This window comes from Solanum pennellii, chromosome 1, assembly GCF_001406875.1.
Source record: "Solanum pennellii chromosome 1, SPENNV200".
In the NCBI taxonomy this organism is placed as follows: Eukaryota; Viridiplantae; Streptophyta; class Magnoliopsida; order Solanales; family Solanaceae; genus Solanum; species Solanum pennellii.
The window spans coordinates 96,655,381-96,672,379 of NC_028637.1; the positions used below are offsets into that span (position 1 = coordinate 96,655,381).

Here is a 16,999-nt window from a genome sequence, read left to right on the forward strand (position 1 = left end):
AATTTGTCAATTTTATTCAGTTATTTCTTTGATTTTTTCGAACAAGATCATAACCAAATTAAATAAAATACTATCAATTTTAAAAAATATAAAACTAAACCAAATAAAATCGATTTGTGATGATTTAAAAACCTCAAATATTTTTCTCTAAATGAATTCCCGCCCCTATATATAATAGTCTGGCAATACCCTCATCCCCTCGCATTAACAAATAAGGCGCCTCTCTGTTGCTTGGCGGCAAAGCGAAGTTCTTTCGTCTAGAAGAGAAGAGAAAACGCCATTGGTGATTGTTTCTCTCTCGCTCGCTCGCTTTTGTTGATTTTACTTTCGTATCCTATGAATTGTACTAACTTGTTATCAACTTCAATGGAATCATCACGTTTCTATACTATCATTCGTATCAATATTTGAAGTAGTAGTTTAGTTTCTGTCTATGATTTCTCTGTATGAATTCTTATTCACTTTACAAAATTGGTTCAGAAGATCTAGGGTTTAATTTTCTTCTTCTTTTTACGTGTAAAGAAGTTAAAACCCTAGATTTGAACCCCTTGCAGGTTAATTTCTGCCAACCATGGTACGTACAAAAGTTGAAATCAAGAAAATTGAGGATAAGGCTAAAAGGCATACCACTTTCACAAAACGTAGACAAGGTCTGTTTAAGAAAACCAAGGAGTTGGTCAAAAGATGCGACGCTGAAGCGGCTGTGATCACGTTTTCTTTGGCTGGCAATATCTTTGCATTCGGTCATCCCTCTGTTGACACCGTGGTGAATCGCTACATTGCTGCCACATCTGCTCCGGAGATCGGTGAAGTTGTTCCGGTTGATGAAGAGGCAGTGGAAGATGATGTGACGTTGGGACTGGAGGTGCCACTTGATGATATGGGTATGGATGAACTTGATGAGTTAGATCGCACGATGAAAGAGATGAAGAAGAAAGTTGTTGACAGGATAGATGGGATAGCTTCAGGTTCAAAGAAGTGAGGAGCTTGGATTGGATTACTTTACGCAGGTTTAATCTTGAACTGAATATACTTACTTCATCAAGAATTTTAGGTACATTAGTGAATTCTTTAACCTTCATACTACTTCTATGATTGATTTTTGATATTCTTTTCCTCTATTGTTTGATTTGTTCCCCATTGATTCATATTTTTAGTAGTGAAAGATTAAGTTTCTGAGTCATTTGTGCTCTGAATGGCCTATTAGGAGGATAATTAGTTGTCTTTCTACTCAATATGATGGATTAAAATCGTGATAGTTCAGTTGATATCGGAGATATTAACACCTCTTTATTGTAACACTTTTGAGACTTTTTGATTCCCCTCCACCAATACTATTTTTTCACAAGCATTATGTCATTGATCCATTTACTCAAAACACAAAAGGTCATTTTCGTTTCTTCTCCACATGTCAAACACACTGCTACAAAGTGTCTGAGACAGAACCAATGAGGGGCACAGCCCTCTACAACATACAACACAAGCACTACATAATCTATAATACAGCTCAAGCCTACCTATCTACTCTCCACAAGTACATACAAGATACAACCTCTTAAAGCATACACTACTCCCGCACGAGATATATACAGGATGGAGATGGTAATATACGAGCAATTTGCTTGTTTGAAGCATATGAACATACTAGATGCACAAGCAAAACATCTGTACAATACACAGTTCTCTTCGTACCATTGTCTCCACCAATCATATGCATGAGCACGGATCATTTGAACCTTCCTCCAGCCTCCAGCCTCCTTAGATAGCTCGGATTGCGTTACCTCTGAAATCAGTTTTTATAGGAAGGTCCATTTTATCTTTTTCAGCACCCAAGCCATATGATGAAAGCAACCTCCTCTGAACCAAGCATGGGATAACGAATAAGATCAAACAAGAAATAAGATAAGAGTGATAAACAATGGATTATTGACCAATTCATTTAGGTTCCATACTATGTAACATTTATCCTAGTGACAGTGAAGACCCCAATGGATATAGGAGGTTAAAAATCCACAGGGACGTTACTCCAGATCATAATTCATTTCTTATTTTATCTATCTCGACATCCATTTGTTACTGTCTACTTTCTTCACAGAAAGAAGACGGAAAATAAGAATGCATATACACTGGGCCAAGCTGAGCCCCAGCCAGCAGAAGCGGCTTAAAGCATTTTAGTGGCCTACAGCAAAAATCAAACGGGCCTTAAAGTTGAATATAGCTTTTATGTGATTGATTTCTTCTAGTTTTCAATTGATAATACAATCATTCATATTTTAAATTATTTTTCATGAGATATTGTACGCCAAGTATGTCAAATTTCTTCTAATATTTTCTTCATTTGTCATGAAAAATTTACTTTTTCTACAAATAGTATTCAATATTAATTAAAAATAATAACTTATAACCACCTATTACATGCAATATTAATTTTTGACACTGTTGAGCCACCCCTACCAGCCAGGTCAAATTTTAACTTGATTCATTGACTTGAGAAACGACACATATGCGGCTCATCTTCTCCACTTGGTGATGGCTGGCCTCTTTATGTAGAGTACAACTTCTCGCCACACACAACTTAACCAAATATAATTTAATCACAACTTCTGGAAGCAATTTCAAAAAATATACTGGAGCACTAAGCGTAACTATTCATCTCATGCTTCTACAAAGACTTCGTCAATTTGGTATGTACCACCACATCTTATTTTCTTTACTTGATTAAGAATAACACCCTAATGTAGGTACAGAGATTTGAATTGAAGAAAAAACAAAGAAGAAAAGAAAATTAGATCTCAATACATCAAAACTTGCAAGTCCTTAGGCCAACAGGAAAAGCTTGCATCTATAAATGATTTATTTTCTTTCTGAAGAAATACAAAATACTAAGCAAAAACTAAGTTAAGATAACTTAGTGGTGTGACGCCGTTGACCACACAGAACAATGGTAAAATATAGAAAAGGATAAAGATTGCAAGGATGCTGTGATAATCAAAAGGCATTACTGCAAACAAACGATCCTTGGATGTGACTATAGAGGGGGCCGCCGAAGGGATGCATGCGGCTAGGTGAATAAAGAGTGAAAACAAGAGATGCATCTACGGAAGGTATTTAGTGCCTATATATAGTAGATCAAAATCAGCCACAAGTGTAACTCCCAATTGTAATTTGAGAATGCAGACGGCTCCCAACTATAATTTGAGAACGCCTGTTCATATCTAGACTCATGATTCGAGAAAGCTTAGAAACTGTAGCCTGAGCTATACGTGGTCAAAGCCCAAGACAACCTGAGCTCAAGTCCAACTCAACATATGAGAATTCCCCAGAAAAAAAAAAGAAATTTTGCGACTTGGTTTCTTAACAATACAAACTGTTGCATCATGGGTACAAGAAGATACTTCAAAGAAATAAGACTTGGCATATCAGAAACCACAATAAAAAAGAAACATAATCCTTCTCCAAAAGAACCAAGTGTAATTTCTCCAGCTCTATTAAGACCTTGAGACTTCTAACTAGATCACATCACCTAAGCCTTTACTGATTAAGATATGATGAAATTAACAGATTGTGACTTACATGATCCTCAAATTCAGGGCTCGATAAATTGAAGGATAGATTCTTCATCAACATCAGTGCCTGCAAACCAACAAACAGTATCTTTCAGTCACGTGAGATGAAGCCATTCATAGACTTCCATGTCAACAAGCAGCATACAGTAGTGGATATCTGAGGTCTGACAAAGTTAACATCCCCCCTATCTGAAGAATCTAAAACTCCAGGAACCAAGGCTTTACTGCAATTTGCAGAGGCAGAGAGAGAGAAAGAAATTCTTTTTGTCAATTCAATGTTAACCTATAAAATTAACCATTCAAGTTCTCTATCAACATGGCAGTCAAAGAAGGTCAGGTCATCTCAGTTAGGATCAGACGAGTATAAGATTTACACCTCATATACAACAAACACAACTACGCCTCAATTCCAAGCTAGGATATACGCCTCATGTACAGAGTTAGAACATGCAACATAAGTGTCTCTGCACCTTTCTTTGTTCACAACTATACATCACGTGAATTGCAAACTGGAACTAACATCAACATATACATCTGCTAATTCAATTCCAACATACCGTCTGGATATCAATGGGGTCCAACTTTTTTAATCTCTGTAAGTGGTCCCTCATACTTGGATCAAAGACACTGCCAATGAAGCTGTAAACTTGAGCAAAGTCTGGCATAACTGCAATTTACAAAGCAAAGGAAAACAAATCAATATGTTGAATTAATAAAGTTTTGAGCAGATAAAAATAACTGCAAAGAAAGAAGTAACACTGATCTCTGACTTGGTACTGCAACACATCCTTTTAGTGTGACATGAACAAATGGAACTAAATGAGGATAAAATAAAGAGCACAAGGAAACCAAATATAGCCTTTCTCCATCTGCTTACATGCAATATAGGACAAATGAATTTGGTCCCTTTACCCCAACAGACTTAATGCTACCTAACTACTATCAGAATTTTGTAAATACACACAGCTGCAAAATGTACAGTTATCATGTGCAATGCCGTATAAATGTCATGTGATAATACATTTTCTCAGTCTCGTCCTAACAACCTTCTCTTCCGGGAATATCTCCCTGGCTCCCATTAGGTTTCCTAGTACTTCCACTTTCTTCTCTGTTTCCTTCATGTACCTGATTTTAACCCATGAACAGCTCCTTTGCCTAAATTCGACTATTAGGCAAACGAAATGTTGCCACTATTTCTTGTTACATCTAGGAATAGCCATCCATATACGCAACTGAGAACGTGAGGGGGAAAGCCAGTGTTACTTCCACCTTCGAAGAGCAGTATTGGAGATGGAAAAGTGAAAGAAGTTGGGGCTGCTTAAATAAACATCTTAGCATGGAAATCTGTTCTATTTCTATAACAGGGGAACCTTCCCATAAGGTTCAGTTGGTCATAATCTTTTTCCACCAGTAAATTTCTCTAAATATCGACCGAAACAACATCAAACTCCAAAAACAAATAATTTGACATTTCTACAAGCAGCACCTACCAATCGACTAACACCCAGTTTAGACCTAACTGTCACACACTACTTAGGTTAGTAGGAATAGATCAGTCACAGAACCTAACTGGGGCAGAAGAGAATGCTTTGCTATAACATACAGTTCTACTGAGCATTTTACATCATGTTAGTGAGCGCTAGCACACAATTTCTTTACAAGCCAATACACATTCCGTACATATTTATATTTTGATATATGAAATTTGTTCTAATTGTTTTATGCACCGAAAGGGTGATGGAAAAGGATCAAACCAAAGAAGTACATTGATAAAACGAGAAAGTCAGCTTAGAGGCCTAACAGTAGCGCAAGTGTCACAAATATTCACCAGCTTAGGCTGGGCAAAAGTCAGCTTAGAGGCCTTCACAGGCAGCGCAAGTGTCACAAATATTTCACCAGCTTAGACTGGATCACATCCCGAGCAACAAAAACACTCACCTTTCATTTGCTTCTGGCTCTCATTTTGGTCATTGCTCTCTTTAGTCTTATTAATCCTAGGGTTGTTTTCATTACTGCTGCTGCTGCAATTTTGCATGACTCCTCCACTGGATAATTGTGCGTCATCTGAGAACAACAAAATTCAACTTGTATTTCTTGAGCAAGGCGCTAAAAATCACTTATATGTATCTCCTTAATATCATCAGACACATACCTTTTCTCATCTGTATCGTGCTAATGGCAGGCACATTGTCGTAAGTCCAGGGAGAAAAATTAATTGTATTTCCAGATACTGATAAAGGATCGGGCCCGATACCAAATCCTGGTTCAGGCAGGGCACCAGGAGGTTGAAATTGGATGCTGCCGACTTGGGAAATAACTGTTGAAGGCAGATACAACAATGCAAGCTACAATCAGTTTCAGTCCGATATGCTGTACCAAACAAACAGATGATTGACATTGTCCCTACCCTTTTTAGGAGCTTTTTGTGGATAAGGATGAGCAGCTTTTCTCTTTGGGCGTGGGGGAGGTACATGTTCACTAGTTCCACTCTTCTGGACCTTCAGAAAGTATTTCTGTGCATGGCTACGTATCTGCATAGCTTGCTCTTTAGTACATTGACGCATATCATAATATAAAACATAATAGTGAAACTGTGACCAGGCAACTGGCACACGACCTAGACATTGAGATGATATTAGTTTTTCACCAGCATACAACAGATGTTTCTCCTAAAATAATTCTTGAACACTCTGGGCTAAAAGACTAACGCATTTAGCATATAAATAGTTTGACAGAAAATTATGTGAAGTATTGCTCCTCATCAGTTACATGTTTTAATACCATTAAGGGCTCTTGTAAACGTGTTATAAGTCATAGAAAATGGCAAGTTTCATAATCAAACACACTTCTAAGCAAGTTGTACTGGGTCAGCATAAGATAAACAAAAGATAAGCCCTTTTTTCTAGTTTTTTTTGAGAAGGAAAATAAAGAAGTTATCTTGTCAAATGCTGATGGGCAAGAAGATATAACATGATTGACAATAGTTTTGTCGATCAGTTGTAAGAAAATTGCTTATATGTATGTATAGACATACACATACATACGTTCTGGGTGAATTTAAGTCTTCATTGACATATAAGAAAGTCATTGGGCATTCTCACAAAAATCTTTCTATCCTGCATACCTTGGTAGATAAACAGAGAGGTAGGAGATGAGGAAATACGATACAATATCTGCGTCCAGGTGAGAGATACTTAAGTCGCATTCTGGAACACCATGTCTAATTTTAAACAAGAAATAAGAGGTGGCTCCCCTCGGTATCTAAGAGAAAGTACTACCAACTTTTTGTATCTGTCTACACAACATTTTCATACCTAGATTTTACTTTCATTTGTTTTATATCACTTTGACTACCATTCACTTTACCATCCTTCCAGTCCAGAGCCCACCCCATTTCTAGTTTTCTTGACAGTCTTTGTTGTTTCTTACACGCACATTTCTTTGTGCTTACAGTTCATACACATTGTGAAGGTAAAGGGAGAACAGGAGAAGCACCAACTGCATAAGGTAATAGAACACGGTTGGTCAATTCAAGAAAATCAAATGTTGCACAACTAGAATCTACCTTCGCTGACGATAAATATACACTCTCAATCTGAAGGCAAATTTTCGCTAGATAACTAAGATAAACATTATTTCATTCGTCTACAGAACACATCAGATATCAGATATTCTTTCAGGTCGCGAAAAAAGAACAAATAAGTCAACAAATAAAAACCATCTGACTAACAAACTACCTGGATAACAGTCTTCGACCCAACAAATGCTTCAATCTTTTTCCAATCACGGTCGAACCTGAAAGAGCAAGTCACAAAAATTTAGGATATGCATTTTCCGATACTATCCATTATCCTAAAGCTAAACCTCGAAAACTATCCCAGCCTCGATTTCTTTTTAGCTTGTTCAGCTAGAGGTCACAAGTGTTGTGACATAGCTTACTACAGTGGCAAAGTTGAATATAGTCTATGACAGAATAAACACTTGAAAGACTTCTCCTTACACTTATCAAGGTTTAATTATAGTAAGTGCATAACATTGATGACAACATAAAATCGGGAACTTTTCTTCTCTGCTCCCACTTTTCCCTCCATTGAAGCTTGGCCAAGCCCCAGGAGATTGTTACCATCCAGTACAGACTGGTTTGTTTTTATTCTTACTAGTAAGTAGCTTTAATAGCCTACTCCTACTCAAAGTCAACGCTACCAGGATATACTTTGCATTTATAATGCGGCCTATAATGTTTCTCCTTACCATATATATAGCTTTGATTTTAATAAGTATGTACCATCAACGAAAATTAAGGAGTGAGATTTTTTTAAAAAATGAGATAATGAGTTTTGCTTCTTGGTTCCTACTTTTCATCCCCTGTAGCTGGTCAAAAGATGGTGCCGTGTATGGTTAAGACTAGCTAATTTTTTCAATAGCTAGGTAGATTTTTGCCGCCAACCAGCCTTGTTACAACCAGTGCCTCCAGGACGACTTTGCACCAGATATAACAACTACTACACCTCAATCTCAAGCAAATCGGGGTAGCAAATTGGGGTCGGCTATATGAATCCTCATTGACCCTGTTAGACCAACATGGCAACTTTGCAGATATACTATAACTTAAAAGATGATCCTTGTTCCCTAATTCAGAGCTCCTGCGTCCATCCTTGTCCCCTCCCCATTTCCCCTTCACCTACCCCACAATGTTTTAACAATTTCCCATTTCATAACATAACCTAAAAAGCACAAAGCTTCCATTTTATTCTAGTCCTATTCAACTTCCTCAACAACAAGAAGTGATATCCACCATACATAAAACAGCAAAACACAAACAAGTGCCGTGAGCTAATATAAAAACAGAGAGAGACTCACAATTGAAGAGCTTCAAGAAACTTGTCATGCTCCTGCTCAGTCCAACTCTCCCTAGACTTAGTAATCGTATAAGGCTTCCGTGTCTTCTTGCTGTGATCATCAGACACCACCAAACCTGTATTCGAATCCAAATTCAAATTCCCATGTATACTGGTACCCGACTGCACCGGATGCAAACCCATAAGACCCGTTTTCATCGGATCCCCCATGTAGTGAAAATCTTGACCCGGTGGTGTTGGATATACAGACACCATATGTTATTATGTATCAATATATAGCAACAGAAACTTCAGCTTTTTGAGTGTTCTCTATGGTCTGTTTCGCTTATGAAATGGAAATTTATTGAAGTTTTTACACAGAGAAATGTATTGTGTATATATAGAGAGATGATTAACCGACATTACTGCAAATGGAGGAAAATTGTGATCATGGACGTCCACGTGTAACTAATTGGAAGGTGGAAATGAGTTTTGCATTTCTCAACAAATGGCAGGTTCTAGAAAGTTTATATCATACAAGTATGACTAGTAGTCATGTGAGGCCATTATTTTTTAGTATTTTAATTAGTGGGGACCCGTACTTAACTCTTTAATAACCACACATTTTTATATTCATCCCCACATTTTTATTTAGTAAGTTCGGAGTCTACATTCAACTCTGATTAAATTTAAATTGTACTTATTCAGAAGTTGCAGGATTTATTTGAGTATAATGCATTTCCAATAGATTTTCAGACTTTTTGTTAAGGGTGAAATAGTTTATTATTCCTTTTTACCGCTGGTCCTCGCCTTTTAAAACATATAGTCACACGTCACTAACCAAAGTATGTAGTGCAACGGAGGTTTGAAAAATCTTTTTAGTAGGGAGTTGGTAAACCAAAAAAAATTATAGCCACGCATCACAAAGAAGTCGTCTTTCCGCTTGACTAAATTCTTGGTATATATGGGCATTCTGCGCAAGCTACAATAATTCACTAGTCGAGTATTGATACCTATTGCAATATATTGTCAGCTAACCTCTATTCATTCTAGAAAATATGAAATGGCTACTTATCTGTTTCTTTTAGTTTTTTTCTTTTTGTAGTTTTGTGCGCTATAATAAATCTTCTAATTGATTGTCTCATTCTTATCCTCGGGCCTCTTGTAATCTAAAATAAGAAGATTGAATTTAAAACTTTAGGTTAGTATTAAGGAATTCATTTGATTTTAGGGTTGTCCATGTTACATACGATGTCCTCACACACATACGATTAGTATTAGTTGTGCCTCATCTGCAACAAAAAACTTCACTTAGACGTTGAGAAAAAAAAAACTTTGGTGCTACAGGGATTGAAGATTTTGAGTTAGCAGCTACGAAGTATCATTATGTACTACACTACTCTTTACTCGCAAAGCATGCAAACGTCCATTTAAAAAAGCAACAGTCAAAACAAAAGGCAAGCCTATTCTGACTCCTCATATTACAATAAGCCATTGTCACGGAAAGAAAGAACCCTGACAGGAGGCAATAATGAAAGTTACATTTAAAAACTTACAACTCTTGCTTTGAGGGAGACTCAATGCTTTACAAAACTACTTGTGTGGTAAAGTAAATATTCCAAATGCATCAGCACAGCATATGTTAAACAATCATGCGCAACTGCTTAGTCAAGCCATCGAGTGATACCATCTTCTCCAACAGCTGCAAGTACTTCAACACGTACATCCAAAACAGCCTGCAGGTTGCAGTGATGGCAACATCAAAATATTGGTTATTTCTAAAGTGGATGATAGAGAATAAGCATTCTTAAATAACTCATCTCCCAATGGATGTAGTGATCCACTCGATCAAAGAAACGGAAAAGATATGTACTGGGGACATAATACCAAAATAATTACAGTAAGTAACTATCATGCGATGGGGCACGGGAGCTAGAGTCCTGAATGTCTGAGGCAGAACAAGAACTTACCAGAGGATTCCTACAGTTAACTAGTCGACATTCTTCCATAGTGCCTTCAAATGTCCAACTCTCCCAAACATCAAAACTGTGACTTGCAAATACAAATTCCATTCTCCTATTTATCTGCAAAATCGGGGTCAGGGTGAAATCACCGCTTATATATGAATACCAAGAAAATCAAGCAAGCTGGAAATCCACAAAAGAACGGATGCAACAATTCTAATATCTCTGATTCCTAAAGTCTTATATCGAGAAATTTAGAACTTCACCAACACAAAATTCCCTCAAATTTTGGAGCGAATAACTTCTTAATAGCAACTAGGTATATGGAAATGAATTTCTACCTCAGCTAATGATGCTAACTTACAACATAGAGAGAGTATTTTATACACTACCAAAATTAAGTACGTAGAACAAAGAGCACTTGGAAAGCTACAGCATCTTCTGCGGAGAGGGGTAAAAAATTTCTACATATAAAATAAGAATTATTCTGATGAAATAAATATAAGGACTATTCATCCAGAGTTTTATGTTTGTCCAAGTGAATTAATACGCAAGTGATCTCAAACTTAAAGTTCCTAGCATGTAGAAGCAACAATTTAACTTCAAAGCTTTTGCAGTTTCCTAATGGTTAGGTCAACGATGTCTTATAACAAGAATTACAGTGATAAAACATACCTGCAGTAACTTCCCTCCAGCAGTAAATGATCTCAACCCAATTGTATCCTGAAAGAGAAGAACCTCAGAGTTATTATATGTGTTCACAAAGGATTAGTTTGAGGAAATGTTTTTGAAAAAATGTATTTTTTAATTTTTTTTCTAGAAGTTTCTGAGAATAGTTTTTAGAAGAAACTATATATTTATACGTGGCTTGAGGGAGTTGGCAACAAGTTCTTCTACTCTCGAAACAGCACACAAGAAGAACTACAATATTCCATATATTTTCTTTTTGCACAAATTTTTTTCTGAAACATTTTGCAGAAGTTTCCCAATGGCTCCTAGTTCTCCTCACCCACACCCCCTCAACACAACCCAAAGCACTATGCTGATAGTTACCCACAAACTGAAGGTAGAGGGCAGCTATGCAACAACTGGAAAAAAAATTTCTTGTCAGGCATACCTTGCTCCTAAAAACCACAAGGAACTGTGCCGCTGGGTCTCTTTTTGTAACATCTGACATTGTGTCGAGGAACCAACCACCCCCTTTAACTCTTTGTCTGGAGACATGCAAAGCGGGATGATGTCTTGCATGTAAAGCTATTACATAACCATCCTTCAGCAGTTCTGAAGATTTTCTGCTGAGATTTATGCCTTTTTTTGATAGCTGCTCCACTGATGATTCCTGTATTGATTCAATTGATGTCTTTCTACCTCTTAAATCTTCTGGAGAAGCAAAACGTGAACTGGAACTCACACCTTGATCTGTTCCGCTCATTGTTGCCCCATCTTCATGGTGTGACGTACTCTCCTTTTCAAATGCCAAATGTTCATCCACTTTGTGTTGTGATTTTTGGCGCCCATGCCGCTTTTTAGCCTTTTTACCTGATCGACTTCTCTTTACTTCAGATCTACCAGAACTATTTTGAGATACCATGGAGCCTTGAAGCTGACTAGGTGATTCCCTCGAGACACTCGCTAATCTTTTCTGAGAGCTCTCTGCAACATCTTCAATGGCCTGCTGACTAGGAGAACCCTGCAGCGTGCTTTCAACATCTTGTATTTGGTGAACTTCATTGTCATACCCTATCTCGCTTTCCTCTTCTTCATCGGACACTGAATCCTTTGGAGCAACACCATCCAAGAAGAATGACTGCAGCATAGAAATAGCTTTCTCCCTTATTTCCATCCACACTTCTTCACTATAATCTGCGCTGCGCGGCAGTATCAGGACATTGGGCATCTCCCTTACCTAATACAAAGATACATCCACTTGCGTCAATTAAAAGAAACCAATTAAGGACTATATTCTTTTCTTTTTTTTTGAAATAGGTAAGTTCCAATTAAGGACTATATTCAAAATAGCATATTGCAGAAATCAAATTAACATAAATCCATGAATCCAAATGTGACAAACAGATACCACCAACAAACATGGCAATCTCCACCTAATAATCCTCAATCCTACTTCTATTGGAAACAAGTGGTGCAAAAAGAAAAAGGATTTCACAACCCTCCAAGCCCAAGGTATACAAAACTTTAAAATTCAAAAAAGTAAATCTTTATAAGAATTCTATACAGGTCTTACCAGGCTCACTCAAATATCAGAAATACATCAGTTCATAGTGTCTCATAGTTAACACAATTTCTTACAGAACAACTTAATTAATACCACTTAGTATTTGTACAATGTCACTATACTAAATCGAGAAGAAACTACTTTTAGTTAGTGATACTAGGGCAAAGATTTGATAGTAATGACACAGCTATACAATTATAAATTGTCCATAGTTTTTTCTCTCATTTCTTTCTACTAGCTTAAATTTGTAAAAGGACAAGTATAAGATAGTTATAGGAAAAAACAGATTTTTACAGAAGTCAAGTGAATTATCAGAATCGGTGTTTAAGATAGGAGAACTAGTTTTTTTTACTCGTGGACAAGTAGATCGCTTGTGGGATTACACAGGGTATGTTGTTGTTGGAACTTGGACAGGTAGTTTCTAGAAAGTAGAGCAGGCACTGCAAAAATGTCACGATGAGGTACAAGTCACAACCCTAATTACTTTAAAGGTCTTTTTTTATAATGAATTACTATAAAGGCCTTCAAATGCAACAATATAAAATACTGCAGAAGTAGAAGAAATAACAAAAGAAGAAAAGAAAATTGAAAACAACAACATTCAGGTTGTTGGACTTGGGTCATAACCTCGGCATCATCCATAAGTGAAGATGAAATGACAGATCTCTTCCCCAACTTTATTTATGGAGCATAACAAGAGAAAGGAGTAAAAAAAAGTTCAGAACAACTAAGCATTTCAACAGCATCCTGAAACACTTCTCTATCTCCATTAATCTCTCACCAAAACAAGTGTTTTGAGAATGCATACACCTTGACGAGGTAGGATATTAAGGATGCCTGCTAGACTACACCCATACATGTTTTGGTTCCTAAGTGTATATATACACCAGGCGGAGTTCGGTCTAAAAGTTAAGGATAAGAATCACTAGTGTGCATGGACTTAGGCTATAGCACCTTGGAATAGAGTTCATTCTCAGTGCTTCAAATTAATTCAGTTCAATATGCGCAACCCAATTTTCAATCTCAAAACTGCAGGACAGTATCTATCAAACAAGCAAGCTTTCACAGTAAGGCAATAACCAACTTTCTCAATAATTTCCTAAATGAGTACACCATCCCTCACAGGTTTATGAATTTCACCTGGCAAACCATTTTTAGAAGAGCTTCAGCTGTAAATTGGCCTCTCACTCTCTCTTGCACAAAAGAAAGATATTTTGAAGAAACATCGTAATTCAAATTTCAAAGACGGAAAATTCAGTCTCACCGTTATTTACTAGCAATCATGCCATTATACAGGAATTCAACAAAAGAGCTACTTAACCAAATATATTCCTAACATTCAATCATACCCTAAGACTATTCATCATACCCATGCTTCCATCCATTGTGGCCCTTCAGCACCATCCAAAGCACAGCCAGCAATGCTTCCCTCTATTAGAAGTTGTTTCACAGCACAATCATCTAACAGTTGGCAACTACCGGTGTTAACAAGAAACGCCCCTGCATGAAATGATCAACAAGTCACCCCTTTGAGAGGGGAAATGTGGGATTGAGGCAACAGGAAACTACTACAGATACATATCCAGAGAAAAGAACTACCAGGTTTTACGTGCTGCAAGCAATCTGCATTTATAATTTGAACTGTTTCATTTGTTAGAGCACAATGTAATGATATCAGGTCACTTGCAGCGAGTAAGTCATTAAGGGTATCCATTCTCCTGGCAGCAGGTGGGAATCTAATAGAGTGTCTGCTCATTTTTCCATTTCCCTGTAAACATTTAAGAAATAAAAACTGTGTTAGCATGCATTGATATGAAACACTAGTACTTATCTCAGCAATCCTTCACTATGCTTTGATATTTTTCTTCACTGTGCTTCTTACACAGGGACACCCAAAGTGAACTTTTAGTAGTTTTACATGATATATTTTAGTTAATCAATGAAATCTCTACTCATAAAGCTTGAAATCTTCAACCGGGACACATCAACTTTCCTACTTCAACATCAAAGTATAGCAGGATCATGTTGATTGAATGATATATTTCAGTTAAGCTGTGAAATCTAGTCATAAGGTCAGCATTTTAAACCGAAATATCATCAATTTCACTGCCTCAACATCATAATATAGCAGGATCATGTTGATTGATTGATATATTACAGTTAACTGTGAAATCTAGTCAGAAAAGTTGACATTTTAAACCGAAATTCATCAATTTAACTACCTCAACATCAAAATAAAGCACGCTCATGTTGAATGCTAAACTCCGGGTAGCCAAAGACCTTGCAGACGCAGATCTACCAACAATTCCCAGTACAAGGCCGCGACAGCGGCGCATTCCACGGCACAGGGGCTGAACGGAGCCAAGCCAGCCGGAAGCCGATAACGTATGGCGAGAGAGAAGATGAGTACGGCGAAGCAAACCAAGGATAAGAGCCATAACAGTATCCGCAACCTCTTCAGCGCGGTTAACATCTACATGAACAAGCCGAGAAAGTCCAAGGTCAGAAGCGAGGGCTGAGTCGACAGCTCGGTCGGAGGAGCCGAGACAGAGAATAAGCTGCCATGAACGGAGCCGGCGTTGTGCCGCGCGTGGAAGGAACGCTAGTGAGTGAAGAAGTACGGCTGTAGCTGACTCGATCCGTGCTTCGGCTAAGCGGCTGAGTGGGACGTGTTCGATTAGTGCGATGCCGGAGAGACATTCTTGTTCTAACGTAGTGTCTTCGATGCAATTGAGAGTTATGACTAGAGGAACTTGTTGATTAATCAACGACGTCGTTTTGTTGTGGTGCGCCATTATTGCTGCCGGAGATCTGGATGACGTTGTTGTCGGAAATGATTATGTACGCCGGAGAACACCGGCGAGCATTTCCGTCTTTTTCTCCGGCGAGTTTAGAAAGCAATGAGGTGCCGTTTTTTTGCCTCAAAGAGTTGTGAGAGACCCTAGTCTTCCCTGTCACTTTTTTTTTGTGTCACACTGGCCCTGTGACTTTCTCTTTTTCCAAAACAACCCTTATTAATTGCTTTATTTCTCAATCAAGTCCCTAATCTAAAGGAATATCCTTGGAAAACGTGATGGAATCGTTTAATATATCTATTTTAAAATATGCTTTTAATTTCTTTAACCTTTTTGGGGTTCAGTTGATTTTGGAAATAGTTGTTGAAATTTTACCTCAGAAACAAAATTATGATTAAATATCTGTTTCTTTTAGGCATATTCATATACATTCTCTTTGATGTGATCTTTGCTCATAATTATGTTCTTTAATTCAAATTAGAGCCAGCAAAGCATGTTGAGCCGGTCTGGCCTAACTCGATATTTAATAGTGTTGTGCAATGATTTTTGAAGCCCATTTGGGAAAAGGGTTTTTTAGCCCGATCTGAATAAGTGCTGATTTGTGGGGCTTGAGAAATATTGGTAGGGTCGGTCCGTGGGCCAATAAAAATTAATTAAAAATATAATATTATATTAAAATTTAAAATTAAAGAAAGTTCAAACTCAAAACAATTAGATTAATATTTCTATTTAGATAACTATATGTTTACTTGAAAGAAAAACTTAATAAGTATTATAAAATAAATTTTAATTGTAAATTTAATTAAAAAGGTAGTAACATTAACATCATGTAATATTATTTTGTCGATATTTATGATAATATTTTTAAATTATAATTTATAATTTAATTTAATAATTTTAAAAATATTATATTTTTTTTTAAAAAAAGTAGGCTGGCCCGGCAAGCCTGTAACCCACGTACTTGTGGGCTGGGCGGTCATTTTCTGGCTCATACCAAAAAAGGGTTTGTTCGGCCTGACTTGTAAAATGTTGAAGTCTGTATGGATTAGCCGGATGGGGTGAACTATCCTATATTGACAGCTCTAATTCCAATGATATATAAATATATAAGGGAAACTTACATAAATATACTATAATAAAAAAATATTTATCATTTATAGCAATAACATTCTTTTTCACTTGATCACTTTTAATTCATTTATAATAACTGAAATGACAAATTGCCCCCATTTCAATTTTTTCATCAAGTAAGCACTTCTACGTAAAGGTTCATAGCATCTTTTACCTTCTACCACAATAATCACATTTGCTAACATCCATTTCATGTCCAAAAATATTCCAACTAACAATCATGATTGAAACATATGAATTAAAGTAAAATGAATTCAAATTAATGTCAAACCCCATGAGTTGAAATCCGTTGGAGATCAAAAGGAAAAGAAGGCCAAGGCATATGGAAATTAAAGCCAAGATGAGTAGTAAAAGGGTGAAAGTAGAAAGAAAGGGAAGAAACAAGGGGAAAATAGAGAGAAGAATCGAGGAAAAGTCGATAGGCCGACCGTTATATCCATGAAAAGTAGCGTATGTTATAGTAGCCACAGCA

General features: G+C 37.0%; 3 protein-coding genes across 5 annotated transcripts; 1 reads left to right on the top strand and 2 right to left on the bottom strand.

Annotated features, from left to right (window-relative positions):
* The first annotated feature begins 187 nt into the window (after positions 1-187).
* LOC107029001 (MADS-box transcription factor 47-like) lies at positions 188-1,121 on the top strand. 2 transcript variants are annotated; one of them, XM_015230381.2, is made up of 2 exons: positions 188-283; positions 481-1,121. In XM_015230381.2, the coding sequence occupies exon 2, from the start codon at positions 572-574 to the stop codon at positions 980-982; it is 411 nt and encodes a 136-aa protein (XP_015085867.1). In that variant the 5' UTR covers positions 188-283; positions 481-571; the 3' UTR covers positions 983-1,121. The 2 variants fall into 2 exon arrangements, with proteins under 2 accessions (XP_015085867.1, XP_015085800.1); XM_015230314.2 differs by having other exon boundaries at positions 192-283; positions 555-1,121.
* A 233-nt stretch (positions 1,122-1,354) lies between these two features.
* LOC107028916 (protein REVEILLE 6-like) lies at positions 1,355-8,879 on the bottom strand. Of its 2 annotated transcripts, none has more exons than XM_015230197.2 (8): positions 8,427-8,879; positions 7,304-7,361; positions 5,974-6,097; positions 5,719-5,883; positions 5,505-5,630; positions 4,124-4,233; positions 3,574-3,633; positions 1,355-1,857 (listed from the first exon to the last, which is right to left on the bottom strand). In XM_015230197.2, exons 1-8 carry the CDS (start codon positions 8,678-8,680, stop codon positions 1,759-1,761), a joined length of 996 nt encoding a protein of 331 aa, XP_015085683.1. In that variant the 5' UTR covers positions 8,681-8,879; the 3' UTR covers positions 1,355-1,758. The 2 variants fall into 2 exon arrangements, with proteins under 2 accessions (XP_015085683.1, XP_027772127.1); XM_027916326.1 differs by lacking the exon at positions 1,355-1,857 and adding an exon at positions 2,317-2,574 and having other exon boundaries at positions 8,427-8,866.
* A 927-nt stretch (positions 8,880-9,806) lies between these two features.
* LOC107003298 (C-terminal binding protein AN) lies at positions 9,807-15,676 on the bottom strand. The gene is made up of 7 exons (XM_015201609.2): positions 14,824-15,676; positions 14,201-14,369; positions 13,971-14,101; positions 11,486-12,274; positions 11,044-11,091; positions 10,375-10,488; positions 9,807-10,140 (listed from the first exon to the last, which is right to left on the bottom strand). The coding sequence occupies exons 1-7, from the start codon at positions 15,394-15,396 to the stop codon at positions 10,069-10,071; spliced, it is 1,896 nt and encodes a 631-aa protein (XP_015057095.1). The 5' UTR covers positions 15,397-15,676; the 3' UTR covers positions 9,807-10,068.
* Between the last annotated feature and the right edge of the window lie 1,323 nt (positions 15,677-16,999).

Bases quoted from the DNA above. Each gene is read 5' to 3' on its own strand.
- LOC107028916 (XM_027916326.1), bottom strand. From the start codon at position 8,680: ATGGTGTCTGTATATCCAACACCACCGGGTCAAGATTTTCACTACATG. The intron at 6,098-7,303 runs GTAGTTTGTTAG...CAAGCTATGCAG, and splicing joins GGTCGAAGACTGTTATCCAG to ATACGTAGCCATGCACAGAA. The intron at 5,631-5,718 runs GTATGTGTCTGA...TGTTGTTCTCAG, and splicing joins CACGATACAGATGAGAAAAG to ATGACGCACAATTATCCAGT.
- LOC107029001 (XM_015230381.2), top strand. From the start codon at position 572: ATGGTACGTACAAAAGTTGAAATCAAGAAAATTGAGGATAAGGCTAAA.
- LOC107003298 (XM_015201609.2), bottom strand. From the start codon at position 15,396: ATGGCGCACCACAACAAAACGACGTCGTTGATTAATCAACAAGTTCCT. The intron at 11,092-11,485 runs GTATGCCTGACA...CTTCTCTTTCAG, and splicing joins TTGTGGTTTTTAGGAGCAAG to GATACAATTGGGTTGAGATC. The intron at 10,489-11,043 runs GTATGTTTTATC...CCGATTTTGCAG, and splicing joins CTGGAGGGAAGTTACTGCAG to ATAAATAGGAGAATGGAATT.